General features: G+C 40.4%; 2 protein-coding genes across 5 annotated transcripts in view; one reads left to right on the forward strand and one right to left on the reverse strand.

The window, feature by feature from the left end:
• Positions 1 to 9683: 9683 nt before the first annotated feature.
• Positions 9684 to 12600, reverse strand: LOC141914080 (LDLR chaperone boca-like). Its single transcript, XM_074805357.1, has 4 exons — positions 12405 to 12600; positions 10205 to 10443; positions 9921 to 10065; positions 9684 to 9821 (listed from the first exon to the last, which is right to left on the reverse strand). Exons 1-4 carry the CDS (start codon positions 12570 to 12572, stop codon positions 9726 to 9728), a joined length of 648 nt encoding a protein of 215 aa, XP_074661458.1. The 5' UTR covers positions 12573 to 12600; the 3' UTR covers positions 9684 to 9725.
• A 610-nt stretch (positions 12601 to 13210) lies between these two features.
• The window catches only part of LOC141913989 (phosphatidylinositol 4-phosphate 5-kinase type-1 alpha-like), a 38007-nt gene continuing 26253 nt past the window's right edge, over positions 13211 to 24964 (forward strand). For all 4 annotated transcript variants that reach the window (XM_074805227.1, XM_074805225.1, XM_074805229.1 and 1 more), the window contains exons 1-3: positions 13211 to 13262; positions 13605 to 13684; positions 14799 to 14924. In XM_074805227.1, coding sequence (XP_074661328.1) covers positions 13649 to 13684; positions 14799 to 14924 — 162 coding nt within the window. In that variant the 5' untranslated portion in view covers positions 13211 to 13262; positions 13605 to 13648. The remainder of the gene's footprint in view (positions 13263 to 13604; positions 13685 to 14798; positions 14925 to 24964) is intronic.

Genomic DNA, 24964 nt, shown 5'->3' on the forward strand with positions numbered 1-24964 from the left:
CCTCTGAATATGTCACACATACAAAACATCTCAGCAGCTGAAACGAGCCTACTTGAAGAAGTAAAAAATGACGATGCCATGCCTTCATCATATGTCATTTTGTCAGCTGATTCAAATACAATATGCGATTCATCGAATGAAATAAGTAACTCTGAGGTGACAACTACTCAAACTTTGTCAGATGCTAATAATCCTGTAACTGGTCAAACAGAGAATGAGGGTTTCGAAGAGAAGACGAATGATGAAGCTTTACAAAGAAACATTGATAATAATGGATTAGAAACTGGGATTCACATCGATAATTCAAAATGCGAAACAACTGATAACGATTTTCAAGAATCAAGACCAGTTGCATCAAATACAATCGATGATAGTTTTCTTCTTTGTTCAGAAACATTGGATGACACTCCCAGCTCGAGTCCAAAATCAACCTCTATGGTTCCTACGACTGATGAAACATTGACTTCTGCGTCGGATAAGGATTCGCGAAAAGAAGCTGAAGTTGTGATTGAACAAAAAAATTCATCGGAATTCACATGTTTGAATGCCAGTATAGATCAAAAGCAGGAAACTGAAGCTATGCAGGAATCAACGGAAGAATCAATGGAAGAATTTCAGTCCTCTTTCAAGCCAATATTTGCCGATTCAGGTGAAACAAACTCCAATGTAGAATCAGATAAGCTTCAGTCTGTACAGCTAGATAGTACAAATTCGTCAGAAGCCATAAGTACCGGCGGTACCTCCAATATAAGCCAGATTGATGAGATTGTGGATCAGATCGAGAAATTGGATGACCATAATCAGAATTTGAAAGGATGTGAAGTCTCAGGCCAGACTGAAGGAAATAGCGGTTCACTATCAGATATTGAAGACACGGAAAAAGATTCGATGACTCACGGAAGCATCGTTAGAAGTGGCGAAATTGATGACAACACGAGTCAAGAATTGAACCCAAATACCGAGGAAATATCAATGACTGATATTGAAAGCAAAGTTGTTGAAACACACGAAATAGATGAAGAAAAGGTGGACGATGATATTATAGAAATGTCAAAAACTGAAAATGTGAGTGTCTGTGATGAAGATGTAGTTACTGTTGATGTAATTTCTGCTGCTAGTAGTGATAAAATAAAGGAAATAGATTATGATGTTATGGAGAAATGTCAGCCAGCTCAATGCAGCAATGAAAACAAGACTGAGCACCCCGGTATATCGGCTGATTCACCTGAATCAGTTGATATCACAATGCAAGAAACAATTACTGTTGCAGCTGAAGTATGCAGTCTTATGCCGGATCTTTTGTCAAAAGTTGAATGCGAAATTGAAGCTTTCAAAACCAGTGAAGAAGAAATTCCAAATCAACTGAATTTAACAGAACTGACCTGTTCAGAAAATCCTGGCTCGGCAATGGATTCAGTTACCGAAAGTTCAGAAGTAGCAACAAAAATATGTGTTGCAGATGACAGTTTGGTTCACCCAGCCCAGGTTGCCGTAGAGCCTGAACTTGAATCGGATGGTGGTGTAGATGACAGTTTGGTTCACCAAGCTCCGGTTGCCGTAGAGCCTGAACTTGAATCGGATGGTGGTGTAGATGACAGTTTGGTTCACCAAGCTCCGGTTGCCTTAGATGAACTTGAATCGGATGAAGTGATATCCGATGAAACAGTTGATATATGCAAATCCATACAAGAGGATGTAAGGTTTGAAATGCACGAACCAACCGTAAACGTAACGAATCAATCGGAAATAAGAAACGAAGCTAAGAAAGAAGAAGTTGTTCTCGATGAAGATAGTTTGATAGAATATGTAGAAGGCGAGGCTGTGGAGAAATTAAATGCTGCTCAATCTGATTCCCTGCAAACTATTATACCCCAAAATGTGCCTAGATCTCCAAATGATGGTGATTCTGACCCCGCTCAATCTGTATCTTCTTGCACACCACACTACGACCCTTACATTCCAATATCCAATGCATCTGCGGTGGATAGAATTGACCAAGACTCATCTGGCTCCCATGTCTCATATGGAATAAATTTTACTGACAAGAAAGAAATCGAAATTTGCCAAGAATCAGTAGAACCTAAAACTAATCCTCAAAAGTTTCCCAGCTACGGGTCTGGTGAAAATATCCACTGCTTGATTCGTGAGAAAATTCCTAATGAAACTGTACCAATGGAATTGGATCAAGTGAAAGAAATAAAAATTGGTGATCGAATTGATGAAGAAGAATCATTGTGTAGCATGAATGAAAGTGGGCAACAAGAAATTTCAGAGCATTTAGAAGCCCATGCAACATCTGATAATGACGAGGAATGTGTTGGGTTCAAAGATGATGGAGAAATAGATTCGAAGCAAGTAAACCTCGACAGACAAGAGACCCAGTCTGGGAGTACCACGGAAAGCAATACCAAAAATAATCAATTTGTTGATCATAACTTGATTGATGCTAACCAATCAGTTCCGATTGTTAGTGAACAGAATTCTGAGATAATTCCACCAGAATCCCTGATGCAAACTGGCGAAAATGAAAAAGTTTCTGATACTATTCAGAAAGAATCTCTGCCAGATAATTCTACTCCAGTGAAACCTGAAGATAACGTGTCAGAAGTTGAAGGAGAAAGTGTTGAAATATGTAAACACGAATGTAACAATGAATTAGAGTTAGAGAACAATGCCACTGATAGTAATGATAAACAGAACAGTTCTTATGGAACTTTTTCTGACCAACCTGAAGAAAGTGGTGGACCTCAACTTGATGCAGTCTCTCTCACTGTGGCTGATAATTGTGAGAATTTATCCGAAGTTTCTGACTCCCCAAATGAGGGTCTGTGTGACCAAGTCAATGTCTCGCCCACTGAAGCTGATGCTGGGTCTGAAGGTTTTGATTCATTACAGCCTGCAGTTTATGATGCACCAAAACTGAGCTCAACTGCCGCTGAAGTTTCGAACCTGCAAATACTCGAAACTCCTGTCGAATTAGAAGTTTCCAATTCACACAAGGATGATGAAGATAAGAAAATCAAAGACCCACTGATTCCTGCGGAAGCTGGTGACACACCCGAAGTTTCAGACCTTATGGTACTGAGTGAAGCTGGTCTCAGCACTGAAAATTGTACCTCATCCAAAGATACCTGTAATTCAGTGGTGAAATCTTCGATGCCTTTGGACGAAGCTTCAAATCCGATGAGTTGGAATGAAGCTGATATCGCATTTGATCTAAAGGCCTCAAAAGAAGACAGTCACAGTGACTTAGTTGAAGCTGGTGCTGTATCTAGAAAACATGATTCACCAGGAGACGCCCAATCTTCATCAGTTGAAGTATCGAATGATCTTTTCTCTGAAAGGTCAAAAGAAGACAGTCACAGTGACTTAGTTGAAGCTGGTGATGTATGTAGAAAACCTGACTCACCAGGAGACGCCCTATCTTCTCCATTAGTTGAAGTATCGAATGATCTTTCCTCTGAAATGTCAAACGATGGCAAGGTTGATCTTAACACCTCGAAAGATAGTAGTCAGACTGACCTAGTCAAAGCTGGTACAGCACCTGGAAAACATAACTTATCATCAACTAACCAGTGTTCATCAGTCGAAGCCCCGGCGTCTTTGGGCGATGTTTCGAAAGAAGTTGCCTCTGAAACTGCAACTGATTCAAAGGTTGAAAACAAAGATATTGATTGTCGTAGTGATGTTGAGCAGTCGGCATTCTTCGCATCGCTCTCTCTACAACAGGGACCAGCACCGGCTGTGATCAGGTCGCCAGAAAAACCATCGGGAAATACCCGCTTGAAACGACAACGAAGATTGTCCGAGAATATGGCAGCGAATTCGTCAGCGGTCAGGTCGACGGCGGTCGAGAGCACGAAAACATCTCCGACGAAATCACCTGTTAAAAAAGCGAGAAGCGTTGCAGAAGCTCAGTCTCAGATAGCGGAGGATGGTTCGACCAAAGAGGTAGCGAAACAACGTCCCAGAAACATGCAGCGCACACCTGACATTATTAAAGTGCATAATTTACGCAGCAAATCGAGTGGGAGTGGTTGCCCGGCAACGGCGGCTGCTGCTTCAGAGCATGGGCATAATTTACGTAAAAAGTTATCACAAGTCAAAGGCTCAGAACGAGTAACAAGGCCCAGTCAACGAGCTAAGGCCACGAGTCGGTCAGCTCAATCCACTGATGCACGAGAAGATAAACTGAAATGGAAAGCTCATGAAAGGGCTACGAAAAAGGCCGTCCGCGAAACTGCTGATACAAAAAAGAACGAGAAAGCCAGGGGCAGCAATGTCACTAAAGATGGCGGTAGCAGAGGTCGCAAATTGAGGACGGCAGATAAGAAGACTGTGGCCGAAAAATCGTTGAAAGAGGTTAAAAACTCTAAATCGTCGGCCGTTGAGTTAGTGGCCGATTTGTTTACATCGGAAGAAAATCGACGAACGTCTGCTAAGCTCGTCGCCATGGCAATACTGGACGACAACAAAACGTCTAAAGTGGAAACGGAGAGCAGTATCGCTTCTGACTCGGAGACGAGTGAAGCGCCGAAATTTGAGAAAGTTATCATCAACGATTCGAAAATCGAAAGTCTGCCGCGTACGCTCATCAGGTGCGAACACTGCGCAGTTCAGTTGGAGACTCACGCCTCGGCCGTGCGTCATATGCGCGTTCACAACATGCAGCTGAAAGACGATGATAAAAATCACGCATGCGCGATTTGCGCTAAGAAGTTCATCTGCGAGTTCCTGCTCGACGAACACATCCGGTTGACGCACGCTTCCGGTTATAATCTCGTGTGTCCGAAGTGTCCGGAGCGGTTCATGTGGAGGATACTCTTAGAGGAACACATGGAGTCCTGTCATGTTCCGATTGCTGAAGAATTACAGGCTGGTATGTATAGTTTGATTTCGACTAAGTTAAGCAGGTTCCGATCCTGGAATCAGCTCTGACGCGTTCGTTTCGACCGAAATACGTTCTGCCCATTCGAGAATACAGTCAATGCCCGTTATAATGCCGTTGCTAAGATAGAGAACATATTTGTCCAATCTAACTCAATGAAAATACCATTCCTTTTTTACGCCAAATTACCAATAGCGCCAAAGATAAAAACCCACTATTTACAAATTAAAATAAATCTAAAATCGAGAAACGTATTTATTGAAACGAAACGATCTAAAATATAAGAACACGATGTTTCGATCTCACCCTAGAGATCATCGTCTAGGGTGAGATCGAAACGTCGTGTTCTTTTAATTCGTAAATAGTTGGTTTTTATCTTATCATCTGTTCACCACGTGTGTGTGTGGTTATGGTACCACTATAGCGCCATTGGTCCCAAAAGTGCCATTATAACGTAGCATAATCTGTAAATCTGATAGAAGCGGTAGGGAGTTTGTATCACGTGTTTGATATTTCTAAATCGAATGCACGAACTTTCAAACGGAACCTGCATTACATATGGAATGATTTCATGCCACAAACCAGTGCCAGGTTTTATTAACTTTAACCTTAAAGATAATTCCAGTTTGTAAATCAGGGCCCTGAAGCTTTTCCACAATTAACATAAATGAAATAAACATGCCTGTGTATTGTATCTATTTCAGAAACGGTTAACACCAGTCCAAAGAGTTTCAAAAGACGAAAGAACAAACCGTCCGATGCAAAGTCACGATTCACGTGTCATTTGTGCAGCAATACCTCGATCGGTAAAGCGAACCACCGTAAACACATGCGTTTACACGGATACGGACCGTGCATGGAGTGCGATCTGTTCAAGCCGTATCACAGCAAGTGTCGCAGTAAAGAGTGCATAACTTTCCGCAAAACTGCCGCCGAACATCGCCGCAAAATCGCCGGCTCTACGCCGTCGAAGAGAGCGGCGAGCGCGACGATCTGGAAACGGCGATTGGACGACGACGCCGGCGATGATACTGGAAATATCGGCGATAAAAAACAACGTGTAAAAAACGAACCGAGCGAGAAGATGATGAAGATATTCGAGAAAGTTCCGCCGGCGTCGACGGTTACTTTCCTGTCTCCCGAGAAGAACAAACTCGAATCTGATGAGATTGGGGAGAATAGCGGTGGAGCCGGTCGAGGTCAATGGGGACAGCGTCTTCACCTGGCGAATGAAGATTTCGAAGTGACGTTTTTGAACGAATTTAAACCCGATGTGAAAAAAACGACGGAAATTGAACTGAAAGAACCGACTAAAGCTTCATCTGCGAACAATGAGACGGAAAATATATCTAGTTCAACAGCGGCTAATGACAGTATAAACTCAACTGTTGTTGATTCCGTGGTGACCAGTTGCGATGTTCGGACCGTCGCCCCTGGAAATCAAACATCTCCACCTCGGACTAATGACCCCGTCAATTCACAATCGCAAAATTTAGAAAACGACGGAAAGGTTGACGTTTCCGACAACGTTAAAAAGTGTTCGGAAAATAACGAAATGTACCGACGAAACGCTGGTGGGGAAACGAAAACTGAACCGGCTGTTAACACAGGAATTCGCGTGCCCGGCGCGCCTGTACAAATGGCAGTTTCGCCGAAGCCGGTTAGAAAAAGGAAAATGACCGATCGACTGTTAAGTTATCGGCAAGAAGTTCAGAAGAAAAATTCGAAAACGAAAAAATATCGTAAGACCGTCGAAGACGAACGCTTCGAAAAAGCAGACGATAGCGACGACGAGATATCGTTTAGAAAATCTGCACTACCGCTCGTACAAGTCGACTGGGAACTAAGCGAACAAGGTCAAGGCGACGTGGAGAACAACTGGCAAATACCTGACGTAGAAGAAAGCGGTTTAATTAATGAACCAATAATTTCGTTATCTGAAGCCGTACGACAGGCGAAAGACCAACAAGAACGCGGAGACATTCCGGTGCCGATAGCAGAAATTGGAGATGCGTTAGTTGAAGAAACGCATCCGTTTGTTGTTGAAAATGTTCACATTGAACAATCTCCGATAGCAGACAACACTGCTGATATCGGCGGCGACGACAATGTCCAAAAACATTTAACTGCAGCACAAACTGAATGTGTCGAGAGTAGAAAATCTAATGTCGAAAGGCAGCAACAAGTCGCAGATGAAATTACATCATCCGTAACTTCGAGGCAGCAGTCATCACTTCCGCAATCGGATCCGTCTCGTATCGCGCAGCAAAACCAATATCATCTAAACGAAGAGAATTCCAAATGGAATTCATTGAAATCATCGTCATCGTCCTCGTCGACTTCATCTTCACCCGTCTCTTGGCAACACGGTCGCTTTCTAGCTGGCGCTACATACGAGCGACGGCGTAAGAAGCAGCTTTCGGGAGTTCGTGTCTCGACGAAAAGAACTTCGGAAGATGATGGCGACGGATGTAAATACGCGAAAAAACCTTCCACTCGAATTGGCAAGACACGCCGTCGGTCGCAGGAGAGTCCGGAATACTCGTCGAGGCGAAGGGGTCCGGCTTACTCGTGGGCGTCCTTAGCGCAGCACGGATTCTCGGTGGATAGTTCTACAATGGATCATAGTTTGACCATCGAAAGTCCCACGAAACGGAGCAGTTCGGTCGAACAGTCGAAACTGTTTGGAACCGATACGACCGATGGAAGGCTGCCGATTAAGTCTCTTGTCGTGGTACGGCCAGTATCGGTAACATCTCTGAATCAAAACAACGCGCGTTTGGAAGAGAGTCTCTCGACCGCCTCTAAACAAGATACTTCACTCGCGAAAAGCCAAACAACCGTCTCAGATCGAATGGACCGTTTGGTCCGAACCGGTGGATTGATTTGTTCTAGTAAGAAATCCCTGAATCCTATGCCTTCATCGAGTAATTTTCAGCATTCGAAAGCGACTACGCGTACCATTGAACATGTCTCAGCAGAGTTGGAAGTACAAACAAATTATCATCTGGAAAGCTCAAAAGACGATGCTCCGGTGGTTGGTCAAAAGCAATTCATGGACATAAAATTTACGCAATTGGCGACCAGACGACCCAGTACATCCTCGGCTTCGTCTTACGTGGACGAGTTGATTTCACCCGAGGGAGAGAGCGAGGTGATAGCTTCGTACGCAATGAATGCGTTGAAGAGGTTGAGCGCTTCTGCGCAACAGCAACCATCGCAGCCACTGGTAAAATGCGAGCCACACCAACAGCAGCAGCAGCAGCAGCAGGAACAGCAGCGTGGTCTCACCTGGGAAGATATCGTACGTGGTAAAAAATGCAGCTCGTCGCCAACGCCATCTATATGCAGCTCCGTCATGTCTAAGACGCCGACTCAGACATACAAGCCTTATAAACCGGAAGGGATGCCGCCGCCATGCGAGGTATGCGGCGAGAAGAACGACCTGTGGGCGACTGCTTTATCGCATCTTATTTCGCATCGTGATAGCCACGCGGCTGGTCGCTATAACTGCGAACACTGCGGTAAGAGGTTCCAGTGGCAGTTACTCTACTCCTATCACATACAGGTGTGTCAGAGTCTGAACAACGACGCCAATAACGCATAGTCGTAAAATCAATAAATATCTTCCAATTAAAAGTGAAAAGAAAAACAACCTGAGGCTAAAAATTAATACCTTGTTTCTCATTGCTCGAAGATTCACCCGGCCCCTACATTACTTATTTCAAATCATGATCACGCTGATTTTAACATACCCAGCAGCTATAGAAATGAACTGATCGCAAATGTCATTACGATTTACGAAATGACCCGGCCGATTAGGAGAAAAACAAGGTATCATTTCTGTTTATCCCTAAAGTTAACATGTACGGTACACGCTATTATGAACGTCTCTTTCACCTGTCGATTGTAAAACATGGCATCCACTTGTAGATGAGAAAATGTAAACGCGATTGATCGACTTATACTGGTCTCAAGATACTTAACTTAAGTTGTAGATATGCTACAATATATGAATGAAAATACTTTGAAATGATTGAAAACTGCAATGACCTGTTTATTAACTGTACATTTTTGTGTGACAATCGTTTCTTTTATTGTTTCATTTGGTTCGACGTTTATTTTACGCAACTAACATAATGTTTACATGTATTTGTGAGAGGGTTAGGCCGTACAATGCGTACATTGGTAGTTATTTATATAAATATCTGTACATAAATGATGTTCATTTTTAAATGGTTTGTAAATAAATCGTTGGAATTTATATTAAGATTTTGTTTCATTCGTATTTTCTTTCGTTTCGCCACATTCTCGTCGATCAGAGCTGGGATGGCTCCATAGTGCAAGAGAGTAAACTCCTCCATTGCGGGACTACATTCTACCCCCCCCCCCCCCCACTAACGACTCTGCCCAGGAAACAACTGGGAACCTCGTTGATACGACGAACCTATCTTGAATTTAATGCGAAATAGTCGTAGTTTCGTACTATGTATCAAAAACATGATCGATATGAACATCTTAGTTGGGACATACTGGAAATCATCGTAATAGATGGATTTCATCTTAGGAAAATCGAGTTCAACGGTATTCATTCCTCGGGGTACCAGACAATGTTTGTCACAAACGATAGTTCGTTATATCGAATAGGAAACTACATGTACATGTACAGTTCTAGAATCTATCTTTTTGTGACGAAATGAGTCCCTGTTTTAATATCGAGGTACTGCAATCTACTGTACATCGAAAATGAGAACATACATAACTGACTAAAAACATTTTTTTATTATCAACAATTTATTCACGCGTACAAAACAAATGCAGAAATTGTTAAAAAGTGTCACAATTCTTCTTTATCTCGAGTTTCATTTTCTAGACTGGATTTCGTCTTCTTTTCACTTTTCTTCGTAGTTTTCTTGTTCGCAACATTTTCCTTCTAGAAAACAAACATGAAAAACATCATAAAACACCAAACGAATTCTTTCTTAATCAGATCTTTTAAAAAACCCGGACCCTGGTCGACTACGGTTCTCACTTGCACAGATCCGGCTCCGGGGTAAACTTTCCCTTCAATCGTTACGTCTTTACAGCGATCCTGAGCGATCAAATAATTCTTAACAGTCCACGCGAGTGCGCCGTCCTGCAGTACGAACAACACCCGGTCGGGACTTGTAACGTATCTGAAAATTTTTTAAAAATTGAGGAAAATTTGAACGAAGTCAATTTAGAAAAGATTATGAAAATAACAATTACACGGGTCCCACTTTTCAAATCCAGATCTCCAGATATGCTACGTAGTATCAGGATTAAGAATTATACCTTTGTAGTTCAATGTTGCCGTTGTAAAGACCCTGTTGCCACAGTCCGGATATTTCTTCAGTTTCGCGTTGACTCGGGTTTCCGGACACCGAAACGAACATCATTAGAGTTTGACCTTTCTTCGCGTTTTTCATCACAGATTCCGGGTCCTTGGGATCGATTTTATTCATGTCGATTGTCGGACGTTTTTGTTTATACTTCGGCTTTTCATCTTCTTCTAATTCGTCTTCGTCGTTTTCCTGGAAAAAGTTTTGCATAAAAAAATCAAATATAGGCACCCTATACTGAAGCAAATACTAATAGATTTCATAAAGTATATAACTTGACTTTAACGTTACTTCAAAAAAAAATTTGCTGTCAAAGAAGAATCGGTAAATCTCCATTATTAATGATCTAATTAGTAGGGTCGGATATAGTTAGTTACCTAATCGTTGGTGGTAAGCTTTTTATAATCGGATGGGCTTATACCAACTTGTGGTTTGTAAAAATATCCGATCGTGAAACTAAACCACAGACAGGTTACTGACTAGGTCGGATAGGGAAAATAATAATTTATTCAACAAATTGAGAAGAGGTCGAGTCCCGAAGAGTTGACAAAGAACAGACTAAAAGAGGGAACAATTTTTCAGCTTCCGATATGACCTGAAATTGAAATACAAATTCCATCGTATTTTCTAGTTCAATCTATCATTAAAGGGTAACTGACACTTTTTAAAAGATTTTCTACTTTTTACACTAAACGATATATTATAGTATACAATAAGGCTAGGTGATTTCATAATTGGACAAATCTTTTCAATCTAGTCAGAATTGATGATTTTGATGTTCGCGCACCTGTTCAGTGTATACATTGCTTCTGCTGAACGCGTGGTACTGTGTCTATTAATAGAACTACGTCACTAAAGTAACGGCTCGGAAATGATGTCTATAGAAATGAATAGGAAATAAGCTACAAGAGCAATTCAACTTAATTTTATACCTATTTGGCATTCGAATTGAGACAAAATGCCTCTTGATTTTGAAAGTCTACATATTAATGATTATACTTAACTGTTGAATGGACCATATCCGTTCCAACTAAGCGCAAAAATAGGATTTGAATAGCAATCCATGGCATTTTCTAGTAGACAGCAGGGAACACGGATGTTTAAATCATCGTTTTGTAATATCATTTAGTGATAGTAAGTAAGATCATGGTTAGATCTAAGAATATTTTGACTAATGAACTGATGATGAAACTTAGACAGAATTAGCTGCAAGAATAATTTCAATTCTTTTCTTGAAATATACCTCGTATTGGTAGCGGCTTTGGTCACAAAATAAGAATATTTCCTCATCCATCCTATTTTAAAACTTAGAAATAACATTTGTGAAAGATTTGTGATGTAATCTATCAAAACTCTTCTGCAGCGTGAAACTTTAATCGAAAAACATTATTCCTTTGAATATTTGTTGTAAAGCTGTAGAAATTTATGAAAGTTTTTGTAGAGTTTTGAAGTGTTAGTTTTAAAACTAGGCCTACTTAGTCTTAAATGACTTTGAAAAATAGTAAACGAATATGAATCTATTTATTCTTTAGCGAGATCGAAATCTGTGATTACATAAGACATTGTAGTATGCTTGTGGTGCTGAACTATAGGTGAACTATGGAGCAGCAGTAACAGTGCTGAGAGCTTAGCATAGTGTACTTTAAAATAGCTTCATAGCAGCGGATTGAAATCTGCATCTTCAATTTGATCGATTTAGCCTATTCAAATTACTCATTGATTCTTTGAAATAGGTTTATGCAATAGACAATAGATCCTTTTAACTCCCTGGCCAGTTTCAAAGCTGTAAAACAATCTGGCATTGAGATATAACAGAAAATACACGCAGTTTCCTCAAAATTCAACACATTTCTATAGACGCTATTTCTCAGCTCTGCCTGTAATGACGTTGCAGCGCGCACCTGCTGATTTAGCCGACGCTGAACAGTAAGCGATGTAAACAACGAAATGAGGTCAAAAATCTTGTTACAAAATCACAAATTGCGCGTTAACTAAACATTTTGGAACAGAACGGTTGAAGATGAGTGTATAGATCAATAGAATACATCATATTTTGAAATAAAAAAAAAAGTGTCAGTTACCCTTTAAAAGACTACTTTCTTCAACAAATTGCGACCTGGCTGAATTTGCAACCGGAAGCTGTCGGATTTTACCTCCCACTGATCAAGTAAACGCTCCAAATCGGCATCCGTATAATCTCTGATGTCTTTCTTCTTCCATTTCGCGTCTTGCTTCGATTCGGCAGATTTTTCCGAGCCGTGAACGACGCAAAAATATAGAATAAACGCGCAAATCGATAGCTTGACCCAATACGACGCCATCTTGTGGCTCCACACAGCCGCCTCGATTACGCCTTCACCGACGGTTAGAATTTAGTACTTGAGTCTATTCATCGATAGATGGCAGTACTACTCGTGGGGCGATATCCACCGACTGCGCGTGCGCGCACGTTAAATAAAGATGGCCGCTCGATCGAACTATGTCGAATTTTGTCGATATTTCGACAGAAATACGTGAATAAAACAACTTTCCCGTCACCCTATCACTCGAAAGTGGAGATAATCTCAAAGACCGCCTCTTTACCGTTAATATGATGCCGGAATTTCGATAATCGGACCCCGATAAATGTGTGAAATCAGTCTTTAATCGATGTAATTCTACTAAAATTGTCACTAAAAAAAGTGGGTACGAAAATACACCGGAGATTTTCGTTCAGATGACCTCAACATAAGAGATTGTACGTCGGTTCGTTTTACGAATTGAGGCCCGTGAAAAGACCTCGGAATAAGAAACAGACACGTTAAAGGGGACCTCATATACTGTAAATTACTAGTATCCAGACAAGAAGGGGAGGAGGCTGTGCCCTCGCTGCTGTTAGTTACTGGGTTTGAGTGCTGTGCTGTGTAGTATGAGTGTAGATATGGATACTGATCACGATGCCTCGCTCACGGACGTGGCAGTCGCTGTCAAACCTAAAGAAGGTTCTGTCAGCTTCCGAGATCCTCCCAATGGTAAGTGCTGTCAATTTCTTCCGATGGACCGAGGGCTTTAACAGGCGCATTGGAAGCAATTTTTTATTGCTGCGGCCAAATGCCAATTTTGGACAGGTTCTTAATATTGCCGTGGCGAATTTACTTAATTTCTTCAAAAACATAGTATTCAAAGAAAAAAAAAAGTCATTCAATGAATTATTGCCGCAGGTTTCGTTGCTGCAGTCGCTGCAATTTCAACGCCACTGCTTAAGGCACTGGATAATGAATGTGATGCCTAAAGGATCACACAAAATGCTAACACAACACTATTGTATGTGGTACAATGAAATAGATGTTTAATTAATTTTTCACTTTTTACAGAATCTCGGGAGCTAGAGTTTGTTGCGAATACGTCGACCACAAACATGACACAAGCCGCTACTCGTCCTGCTCCTATCGATGTAAGTTATGATAAAATGATACCTTGTTTTTCCTGTGATCAGCCGGGTCATTTTGAAAATCGCAATTAAATTTGTAATCGCCGAAAGCTAATTGGTAATTAAATGTGGAAGTGACTTCATAGGGGTCGACACTACCCTGTACTCATAAAGGTGGTCACCATATGTGTGGAATCGACTACCACCACACTATTTGATGACGTCATAGGTGGATTTACGGTGGAGGCAGCCATACTATTTGAAAGAAGTTTTACGCTTGATAATACAGTATATGCATGGACCGATCCAAGAGGGAGCAAAAGCAGCCCAGCCCTCCTTTTCGATGAGAAATAGCATTTCCACATGTTATTTTGCTCTCTTAGACTTCAGAAAATGTTCCGAAGTTTTTTGCAAAATTTGGACCACAAGCCCCCGTAAGAGGCCAACCAAGCGCGTGTATACAACTAGACCTCAGATGTTTTGCCCCCTTCAATTTTCCTGGTTTCGTCCCTGATATGTTCATACCATACATAGGCCTATGTGTTTATACAGGCGTGTATATGTTTATATAAACATATAAATGTAAGTATGGATTATGTCAGTGGATATTATCTGCAGGCATTGACCTGTTAAAGGTATTAGAATTCCAGCTGAGCATTTAAGTACGTGTAAATAAATAACCGTAAAACCTTTTGTCTTCTTGTGTCTTTCGAGTAATTTTTAGAATTTGGACATTTCCGATATCAATACCTGAAAGTATCAATGAAAACAATTTCAACCTTGAAAAATCCTAGTCAAAGTCACTTATTGGGCGTGCATTAATGAATGGGTTTTTCTTGAATTTACTCCAAGACTCGGAAAGATTTAAGATTATCCAAGGACAGTCCAGATGGGCTTCTGAGACATGTACAGGGTAACTGGCCACTTACCTGGAAATCAAGGAAAAACTTAGTTTCCATCTATGTCTTACATATTTGACTGTGTTAATTGATTGGACAAGTGAATCAATGTTTTTCTGATTTGTTTAGGATTTATGTTTAGCTGATGCTTGAAATGTAACAAGTTACTCTAAAACCCTCGATCTAGCCCCTTTTATCTCATCTCGAAATTGACATTTCTCCACATTTTTTTTCCGTAGATTTCTAAAGACCCGGCATCGAGCAGCGGTCCGAAAACTCCATCGCTGGAAACTCCTCGATATGACAAAGAGAAGAAGATCGGTCACAGACGAGTGGATGACACGGGTCAAGTCACGTATAAGAAGGTAACGATCAGTTTTTCCTTCGATTCATAGTTAGAATGCTACAAGTTCAGTAAACTATGGATTTGCCGTTTCATTTTATGAAAAATAGGACTTTTTAATGCGTTGTTCAGTGAGATTTCACTTATTGCAACTACAGAGCTGCCATTTCAACACTGTTCCTCATTTTCAGTATTTGTTATCATTTTATAACGAGAAATACTGATTTGATTTGCTTTTGATGCATACAGAAGTTGTTAAGTTGGCCTCATTCCGGTCGTCCTCCTTGATGGGATGGTTATTATGCGGATTACTTATCCAAATGATCATTTACGATAAGTATATCGAATTTAAATTGAATTTTAAATTTGAAAAATACAAATTGAATGCAAGACCTGCCATATTTAAACGCAGTGATTAGAAATTTAATTTGCACCAAGATATTGTCGAATTGTGCGAAAAGCGTTCGCGATAAATTCATAGATTACTGCATTTGATTTGATGTTTCTTTTATTATCAAATTTTTGTTATCATTACGCGTTATATAGCAATGACAACCTATACAATAAAAAGGCCTAAACATGAATTCCGGCCTAGTTCACCAGTCTACGGAGACTCAGTTCCTCTTGAGAGCTCGATATCGATTCGGCCTATCTATCGATCGGTTTAGAATTTATGAAACTGATTTCTGCGCAATATATACATAATTCTTTCTATCCTGTGAAATCGAAATCTATATTGAATAAAAGAGTTATTATTACACGAAAGATTTTTATGCCTAGTTCGTTTCTGGGAGATTCTTCTTTTGATTAATTAGCTTCGTTATTGGGTTTTGCTGAGAGACATGTTTTTCAGGTGTCGTTTCTTTTATCGCGACGTTAAAGGTGTTTTTAGCTAACGCGGATATCTGGATTTAGATCAAAGTCTGGGGCCAGTCGCTCAAAAGTTGGTTTGAGTTAACCAGTGGATAGTTAACTTAGTGACAATTGAAATTGCATTGTTACTATGGTATTCATTCGTTTACTCTATCTAACTAACTTTTGAGCAATTGGCTGCTGGATTGTACATTACATATGTGATTCGCGTGTATTTGCCAAAATTGTTTCGTCATATCCTCAATAGATGGCAATGCCAGTGTCGTAAATGAACAATACAAGTCGAAGTTAGCTTCGTATCGTATTGTCACTAGATGGCAACAAGGCAGTGATTTGTACTCATTGTATTGATTCTATTATGTGTGTATTTGTTTGGGGTCTATAATAAGAGATCAGTTGATACACATTTAGTTGTGCCTCCTGTTTGCTATGTCATTCACTATATGAACTCTTACTATGATCTGCCTCAATGGTTACTATTCGTATGGACAAATATAGCATTCATAGTAGCTATATATCTCAGATCCTAACGAAAATTTCCGAATCCTGCCGAAAGCAAACTTTCTGCCAAATGGAAATCTTTAAGTGGCAGGGGTGAATCGAGGAATTTTCAATAAGGGGGCTAAAAAAATCTGAGGCCTAGAAGTTGTGTACACGTACTTGGTGCATGAGCGCAAGTGCCGTAGATGCAAAGTCCTCAGGCCCCTTTGGATCTGCCCAGCTTCGAACATGTTAATTTGAATTCTTTCATTACTAACTATCTGAGCTACATAGATGTATTATGTAGGCCTATGTTAGTTTATACCATAAATACGTTTTGAAAAAAGGTTTCTTCCCTCTCTCCCTTCTCTCCCCTATCTCCTCCTCTCCTCTCCCTTCTCTTCATCCTCTCCCTCTTTCCATCTCTCCTCCCTCTCTCTTCCCTCTCTCCCCTTCTCTCCCCTATCTCCTCCTTCTCCCCTCTCCCTTCTCTTCATCCTCTCCCTCTTTCCATCTCTCCTCCCTCACTCTTCCCTCTCTCCCCTATCTCCTCCTCCCCTCTCCCTTCTCTTCATCCTCTCCCTCTTTCCATCTCTCCTCCCTCTCTCTTCCCTCTCTCCCCTTCTCTTTCCTTTCTCTTGTAATTATTCAATACCCTCCAGAAAAATCGCCCAATAAAAGTTCATCTATCCTCAGCTTATGGCGATGGTATATTTTCTCCCATTTGGCATCGCATTTAAACTTTCCGTGACCTTATCATCTTGCAACAATCGATGTTAAATTGGGCGGCGTGTTAAAGAATGGGCGAAATCGATACCGATATCAATATAACATATCTACATAGTCGATGATGTTTAGGGTGTGAGAAATAAATAAATAGTTAGATAAGCAGTTACACCCCATCTCTATCCGAGTCTACTGGAGAATTAGCCAGGGATGTGCGCGCGGGTTGACGTAGTACTTTTATCTAGGCGTAGCTCATTTCTGTAGGCGCGCGCGTGACATGTTGAGTCTGTGGATTTATATATTCGATTGTTCATAAATCCATATTAATGTATCGTATGATCGTGTTGAATATGAATTTGATAAAACACTTAATGCTTATGTAAACTGCGACTGATCATGGCATTAAGGCATCGGTCAGGTTTCTGCCCCCGCGATAAGATTGTGACTAATAGACTTGAGAAAGTTTATTTTAGGGTTAGAAACGTAAATAAAGTCAAAATTTTTTGATTTGTTCAATTAATCGGATTTAAAGATTTGGTCTAAGATTATCGAGCCAAAATTAGTTGGATTAGAAATATATAGGTCAGCAGTGCAGTTGACTGACAGTTAATCCTGAAATAGGGAATCAATTGTTGCTCTTAATCATTTTGTTGAATGATTACATGTGATGCTATGCTCACTTTTCGTGTGTCCTTTACAAACCTATCACATCTTCTGGCAATAAACCACCTTTACAGATCCAACACACTTAGTGGAAATAAAACAGGGGTTAAACTTGTTGATACATGCAATGTTAGAATAGAAATACGGGTCAGAACATTGCCATGCATTAGTCGAGTTCTAAAAAACCTAGCCCTATTAGAATTTCTGCACATTTATCAATTCAAAACTACTTCTGTAATTTGTTGAATATGGCTGCCATTTAAAAGTAAGTCCTTTATCCAGGATGACATACGATAGTATAAAACTAGATCGGGTATAAAACCTTAAATTATCCTTGACAGTTTTAATAATAATAATAATAATATCCTCGAGGAAGAAGCTTAGTTTTTAATGTCAACATAACTTGCGATATTCGTAAAGTGCATCATTATCGATTTCGACGAAATATGATAGAATCAAGACACGACACTTGCCAGTGGCGGTGTGACGATGATAGGCGTACCGCAGGCAGGGGAGTTGACGTTCGGTCCGTTTTATTACTGAATAGCGACGAAAACCTATTGTTGACTCTGTTGACGGAAGTGAAATGTCCCCCTTAATGAAATTGATGAAATTCATGGTCATGATCTTCGTGACATATGTGTATCCTCTTTCGCTGTTTTCCAGATGAGCTTTTTAGCCTTTTTTGCGGGGAGGTTACGGCCACCGCCATATATTACAATATAAACATGATCAGTAGTTCTTTGTTTATTTTTTCTTGCTTTACATCGTTGGATAATGGTTTCCTAAGACTCTTGGATTGTTCATTCAACTTCACGATCGGACGACAGCCTTCAAAGTGTTGCTCTCACACTTTAAGCAGCCTGAGTGCAGGACTCAAATCCGCCTGTCATTCAGTAGCGATTAGTTGGAGAACCTTTTAAAGATCAAATTCAAATGAATTGATTTTACTAATAGATTATTTTTTGTGTACCTTGTTTATATGACTTCTGGCTCTGTATATCCTAACGGACATGTTCAGGGTACATACATTGATCCGACATTCTTATGTAGGCTCCAACTACAAGTATAAATGACAATTGCCCTTTTCTTCGCTTTATCCAATATTGCAACACATTTTCTCAAAAATCTAATTGCTGCTTTGAAACTTTCGGGTGTTTCTAACACTGCCATATATTAACTCAAGCAGGATATAATTTATTAATTATTAGTGACAGGTTGTATTTTAATCATAGATAACAGTTTATTAAGGAGTACACGATTGCTATATATTCAATATTTCAAGCACTTCTCTCTATTAATCTATAATATTAACTGTTTACTAATTGATCAAGTATCGATATTAAGTATCGGTCTGATCTGTCGTTAATTCACTCATTTATTAATCGGGTAATTGAGCATCCTCCTCGGCATAGATTCAAACCTGATGGCGTCATGAGATTCGCTACAGTATGAAACCCTGCAACACTAACGCGGGTGTGCCGTTTCATTTAGGCCTGGGTTTTCCAATTTATAGTTTATCCTCAATGCGCAATCTGATTAGGGTCGCAAGTTTTTGTGTGTCAAACTTGTGCTTGCAGCTGCGCACCTGGGTCTAGTGTGGCAGGGTTTCGTGCCGTGGCCGAGTCTTAACGATGGCATCAGGTTCAAATCCCTGCCTTGGGGGGAGAACGCTAATTGATAAGCACTCTTCTTCATCAAATCATTAGTCGTAAACAATTTCCGAAATGACGGACAATTGAAGTCTGGTTTAATAATGTCATCTCATCCCACTCATACTAGCATCCAGACAGGGAAGTATCTGTATATCGCAGCAGCAGCAGCAGCAGCAGCAGTAAGAGTTAGTTGATAGCGGTACACCGGCGACAGCGATGTTGATGCCGGTATTGGTTTATAGTTCATATCTAGCTACCACACCCATTTATACCAGTTTGTTACAGCTTTATCTCTCCGCTGACATATTCATCATCGTAAGTTCTACCTCTCAATGGTGTCATCGACACCCGGATCATTAACTCTAACTGTACGTGGACCATAGATGAACGAATTAGTCGTAATTTTTTAGAGTCATGCTGTTATATATCCATGTGAGAGTTACTACAATTCTAGAATTGGCGCGGATTGATACTTGAATAAGTGACATTGACGATCAGTGGAGATATATCCACCAGGTTTAAGACGCATGAATTGCTATCGTCGCGGTGTATGAGTTTTACAGCTGTTTTTACAACCGCGGATGGATGACAGTAACTAATGATTCGACTTGATCTTCATTTTCTCGAGGGATCTGGCGAATGAATGATGTTTTTTTTTTCTTCTTTCAATCGCGCGGTGGTTGCTCGCACCTCTATGGCGCGTATTCTGGATTGATGAGATTTTCGATTGTGTTTTTAAGCGTCGCGTAGCTAGCTGTTCGGAATTCTTGAAATTGCGTCTCTCGAGGGGTATTGTTTATTTTGTGTCAACTTCGATTTATTTCTTTTCATCGGAGTCGCGGTGATGTAGCGCTTTCAACTCGGTCAGATCTGGATTTCGTAGATTTGTGTTCAGCACTGAACGGTAAATTTTTGTAGTCGTGTAAATATGTGATGGTCAGGATGAGAAAACCATTCTTTTAGCCTGCTTGGCCGAAAGGCTATTCGGGCATATGCTGTACCCCCGGGACCAGTTGCACAGTCTTGAGTTAAGTCCAAAAGTGGTCTTTAAGACTGGTCTTAAGTTGGTAGATTGGCTTGACTATGGAACTGGGACCAGTTGCACAGTCTTGACTTAAGTCCAAAAGTGGTTTAAAATCTTAAGACTGGTGCTTAAGTTGGTAGATTGGCTATGGCTATGGATCCATGTTGGTCTTAGACTGGACTTAAGTCTAAGCTATGACTATGCGACCGTCTTTGTGGTGGTCTGGCATGTGTATCTGTGCATCAGATTTCTTGTGAACACAATTTTTGACAAGTCGTCTTCGAATTTGGATATGTTGTGTATGACCAAAAAATTCTCGCACAATATTGATATTGGTAATCGGATCCAAGATGGCCGATTGGTGGCCATTTTGGTTTTTGATCTGTTGCTTTGTCAGTTTTGATGTCCGTTATACCAGTAATGGTGTCTACTACATCATTAGTGATGTTTTATACATCCATAATGATGTTTCTTGCATTTCTAGCGATATGCACTACATCTGTCAATAGTGATGTATCCAGTTTCTATATGAAACTATATTCATTTCATGTCACACATTCAAACCCTCATTAAACCAAGACATCTCTAGGATCTGATATTTCAATCGAATTTCTGGAATTTGAACAAATTTGAATCTTCCACTCGTTGCACCTCTTCGCAGTGAGTTAACCCCTTCATATGTCGGTGTCTATTATTTTCGTCATCCGCGTTTTCGTCGCCGATGGCAAAATCTTTCCAACGTTCGCCGATGTGACTGTTGTCGATTTATGAAACGAAGTATAATCATCACGCCCAAACGCATCGCGACTACATCGCCGTCGCCATCATCATCAACATTAATGGAACGGGCAATGAATAGAGATCACTGCTCCATGTGACACAGATGATTATAGCGATTTCGTCTCATTGGATTTTTTTGTTGTTGTTTTTTTATTTCTCGCGAGCGAAGCCATCAGGAATTATGTAATGATTTACGAATCGTAGATATGTTTCGCCATCGGGAATTGACGTATTGGATTTAGGAAATATTTGCGGTTTGGTTAATGTGAAATTGATGAGGTATTTTGTTATCGTTGATGGTTTTTATAAAGTGCAGTCATGCAGCAGGTAAACCAGTATTCTATTTGTTTGAAAGCTGCCGTTGACACTTGTTGTGCCAATATTATTGTGATTAGGCTGTCGACCATTTTACTTATGTTTGTCCCATTTTTGATACATTTTGACGTCACTTCTCTCCATAAAGCACCATTGGGATGCTCACGCCCGTAGCCTGTCATGTCTTCCGGGGTTTTGATTTTCATGAAAGTGAATTTTTTTTTTAGCCCATGCAAATGCCGGGTCCTGCTAGTACTCTTGCGCAGGAAAATTTTTTGAAAATTAGATATGAAAAGAACAATTTCCCAACTTCTAGCATATTTAGGCTAAAGCTAGCTTCTTTTTCCTACAAATCTACCTCAAATCAAGTAAATTTGGAAGCATGTGAACAAAAACAAGTGAAAACTGTTACTCATCTGTAAATCTTTTGAAATCGATGCTCAAATGTTTGGAAGGCCTGGGGGGACTTTGTCAATGAGCCTTCGAAATCCCCCTCCCTAAATACTGGCCTGGTGTTTACACAGTTGTTTGTTTGGAGGATAGCGATGCTTTAGTCATTTGATTCTTATGTCCAGAACACATTTATCAGTGAGCCATCCGTGGTCATATCTCTCATTAACGTAGGTGTCATTGCGTTGCATGACGACTCCTTTCCCTCCAATACCTGGACATTTTTCAATCAAGCGTTATTACTTTCCCCGCGGTTATCGCGCTGGTGGACGCATTATCACCTTTGATGTAGCTAATATCTCATTACGGTCGACGTATACGTAGGTACCACCCTCATTTCCACGATGGTGAAAAAGTTACAGACCATCGACCGGATAATTCTTGGACTTCGTGTTGTCACCCACCACTGTCACGGGCACATCATTTACATATGAGGGAAATAGTTCTGACTTCAGTGACTGTACCAGACCTTGTAACAGGGGTCAGTCGCTCAAAAGTTGGTGAGAGTTAACCAGTGGATAGTTGACATAGTGACAATTCAAAGTTCATTGTTACTATGGTATTTATCGGCCGGTTATCTTTAACTAACTTTTGAGCAACTGGTCTTTCCAACTAAAGCTCCTAAGCCGATGAAGCATAATTGTCTTAAGAATCAGAACCTGGCCATATGATAGCTCAGGATACCTCTTAAACAGGTCTTGCAGTTTCCAACCTCCTCAGTCTTGTCAGCCTTATAAGTCTTGTCAGGACCCCATCTGGATCCTCTGTCAGGTCAGTCGAAGTTTAATGAAATCTCCATTTTCCATCTACGGTACCATCGATGTATATTCATCATAGGAAAGGCTTACATCTGAAGAAGAAGGCAATTACAAGACCTTCATCTTGTTAAAGTTGTTACCAACTTCAAGCATCTTTGAGATGCTGCAAGCAACAGATGATTTATATATATAATATCATCTCAGGTAGTTTATCAATCAGGATTGATGGATTACGACTTCATATTGTCAGGCTTTCGGAATGTAACGCGATATAAAATGAAGATGCGAGGCAGGAGAGAGAAGAGAAGATGCGGAAAACATGATAGACGACGAGCAATGCAGATAGTGAAGGGGAGATATTGAGGAGGAAGCCTATGTAGTGATAAAGGGCATGAGAATGTTTAAATGTCAATCGATATAATTAGTTGTATAGGAGTCGTCATCGCTTACGTGCGACAACATTCTCAGAAAATTCTACTCCACCCAAAATTGTTTCGGAATTAACTCATTGATTCCGTCTATTCGGGTAATGATATTACCTCGGTTCGGGTTTCAATCCATGAATTTATGAGGTATATATTCATCGGTGGCGGTTCGATTCGCTATTTATAGCCGCGTCGACGCTATTTTTGGCGTGGCAAATTCTCGATCGATCGATCATGATCACGAGCGATCAAATCATATTTTTAAACACTGAATGATCGCGTGAAGCTTGAACGACAATTTCTGTATCGATGACTTGATCAATTCATCACTCGAATGTGCTCTAAATGTCTATGGGTGTCACCTAACTTGGTATATTGTCGTTACGGTTTCTATTTGCTCTTGAATTGTCCATGGTACGTACAAGATACTAGCTCAAAACCAACGGCAAAAATATTTTGATTGATCACGCGCATCTATGGGACGCACATCAAGCCCTGATTCGGCCGTCCCAACATCTAGCGTATGCCATCTTTTAGTTACAGTGCTATGTCACTGATGTATCTTGTTGTTCTGGTGCTATGTTATAGTTGTCTACTCTTTTATGACCTCCGTCCGAAATCTCCGGTTGGCTCCACACAAAATCTGAATCACACCACCTTGACTGAAAGGAGGTTCTGGACACTCCAAAAAGTCACGTGGCCAATAATAGAGTATGATTGGAGGCAAACGGATTCTCCGATCTGATAAAAGAGTACGCCCTTTGAAAAGAGCAGCTCTATTTAATTAGTAGGTAATGTCCTTTTCCAACATTAATTGGAGCATCATTTCAGGCGATATAAGATACTCAATTGCAGATACGTTCGATTAGAAATTTCATCAGCTCAATACAATATCCACGTCAAAGTTATTGACGTATTACGTGATTTTTTTTTCAACCTCGGCAGAGACTTCTTACTCGAGGCGGTAAACGACGGAATCGGATCGATTTTTTTTCCCCGTTCTTTCATTGTTCGTCGGTTGCTGGCTCTGTGTCTTCATCATTCCATGCTCTCTCTCTCTCTGCTCTTGCTCTCCGCATTCACTGCTTACCTTTTATAGAAAAAGGCTGTATTGATGCTTGACAAATCAATGTAAAGGTTTTGTTAATTTAATCCCTGGGATTTATTTGTTGAAATATCTCTGGTTTTATATGCAGCAGCAGCAGCAGCAGCAGCAGCTATCCATTGTGTGGAAAACCCGGATGCAACAGGTTTTGTGCGCTGATCTAGCATTTGTCTAATGTCTATTTCTATGGGGTCACTTTTTTCTATTCCACCCCATTCAAAGGAGACTTTTTGGTAATCCTTCAATACATGGTAAAATGGATCTAAAAACAATGTTTTCACTTCAACTGGCCATCTTTGTTGGTCCTATTAAGACCTATATCAGGTGTGTACTACAAAAACTGCTAGTTAGGCCACCCGACATCCTCTCAAGCAAAGTTGAAATTAGTTCACATTATTTTTTGTAGTTCATCTGAAATTGAAATGTCTTGGTAATGTCTTTATGACTTGAATATCAAAGTCTAACTGAATGGTATGGGAAAGAAATGATCTCAATATAGAAACAACCTCTCTCTGAGAGTATCGCTGCCGCCTGTTCATGTTATATGCAGGGCCGTATACCATTAGCTTGTTGTTTATGTCAACTCCAGAAACTGCGGGTTTACGATCGTGAAGATGACACTGAATTACTCTGATCGATTGCCTTCTTAATTACGTTGTTGATCGTCGTCGCGTTGTGCTCTAGTCTGTAATGTGTTAAGACACTCTACTCGAGACTTATCGACTTAAGATTCTCTACTTTAGACACGTTAGTCGATCGTTAAATGTTTCATGTTCTAAATGAAAGAGAAAGAGGAGACCATGTTTTT

Source organism: Tubulanus polymorphus, chromosome 12 (assembly GCF_964204645.1).
Source record: "Tubulanus polymorphus chromosome 12, tnTubPoly1.2, whole genome shotgun sequence".
In the NCBI taxonomy this organism is placed as follows: Eukaryota; Metazoa; Nemertea; class Palaeonemertea; order Tubulaniformes; family Tubulanidae; genus Tubulanus; species Tubulanus polymorphus.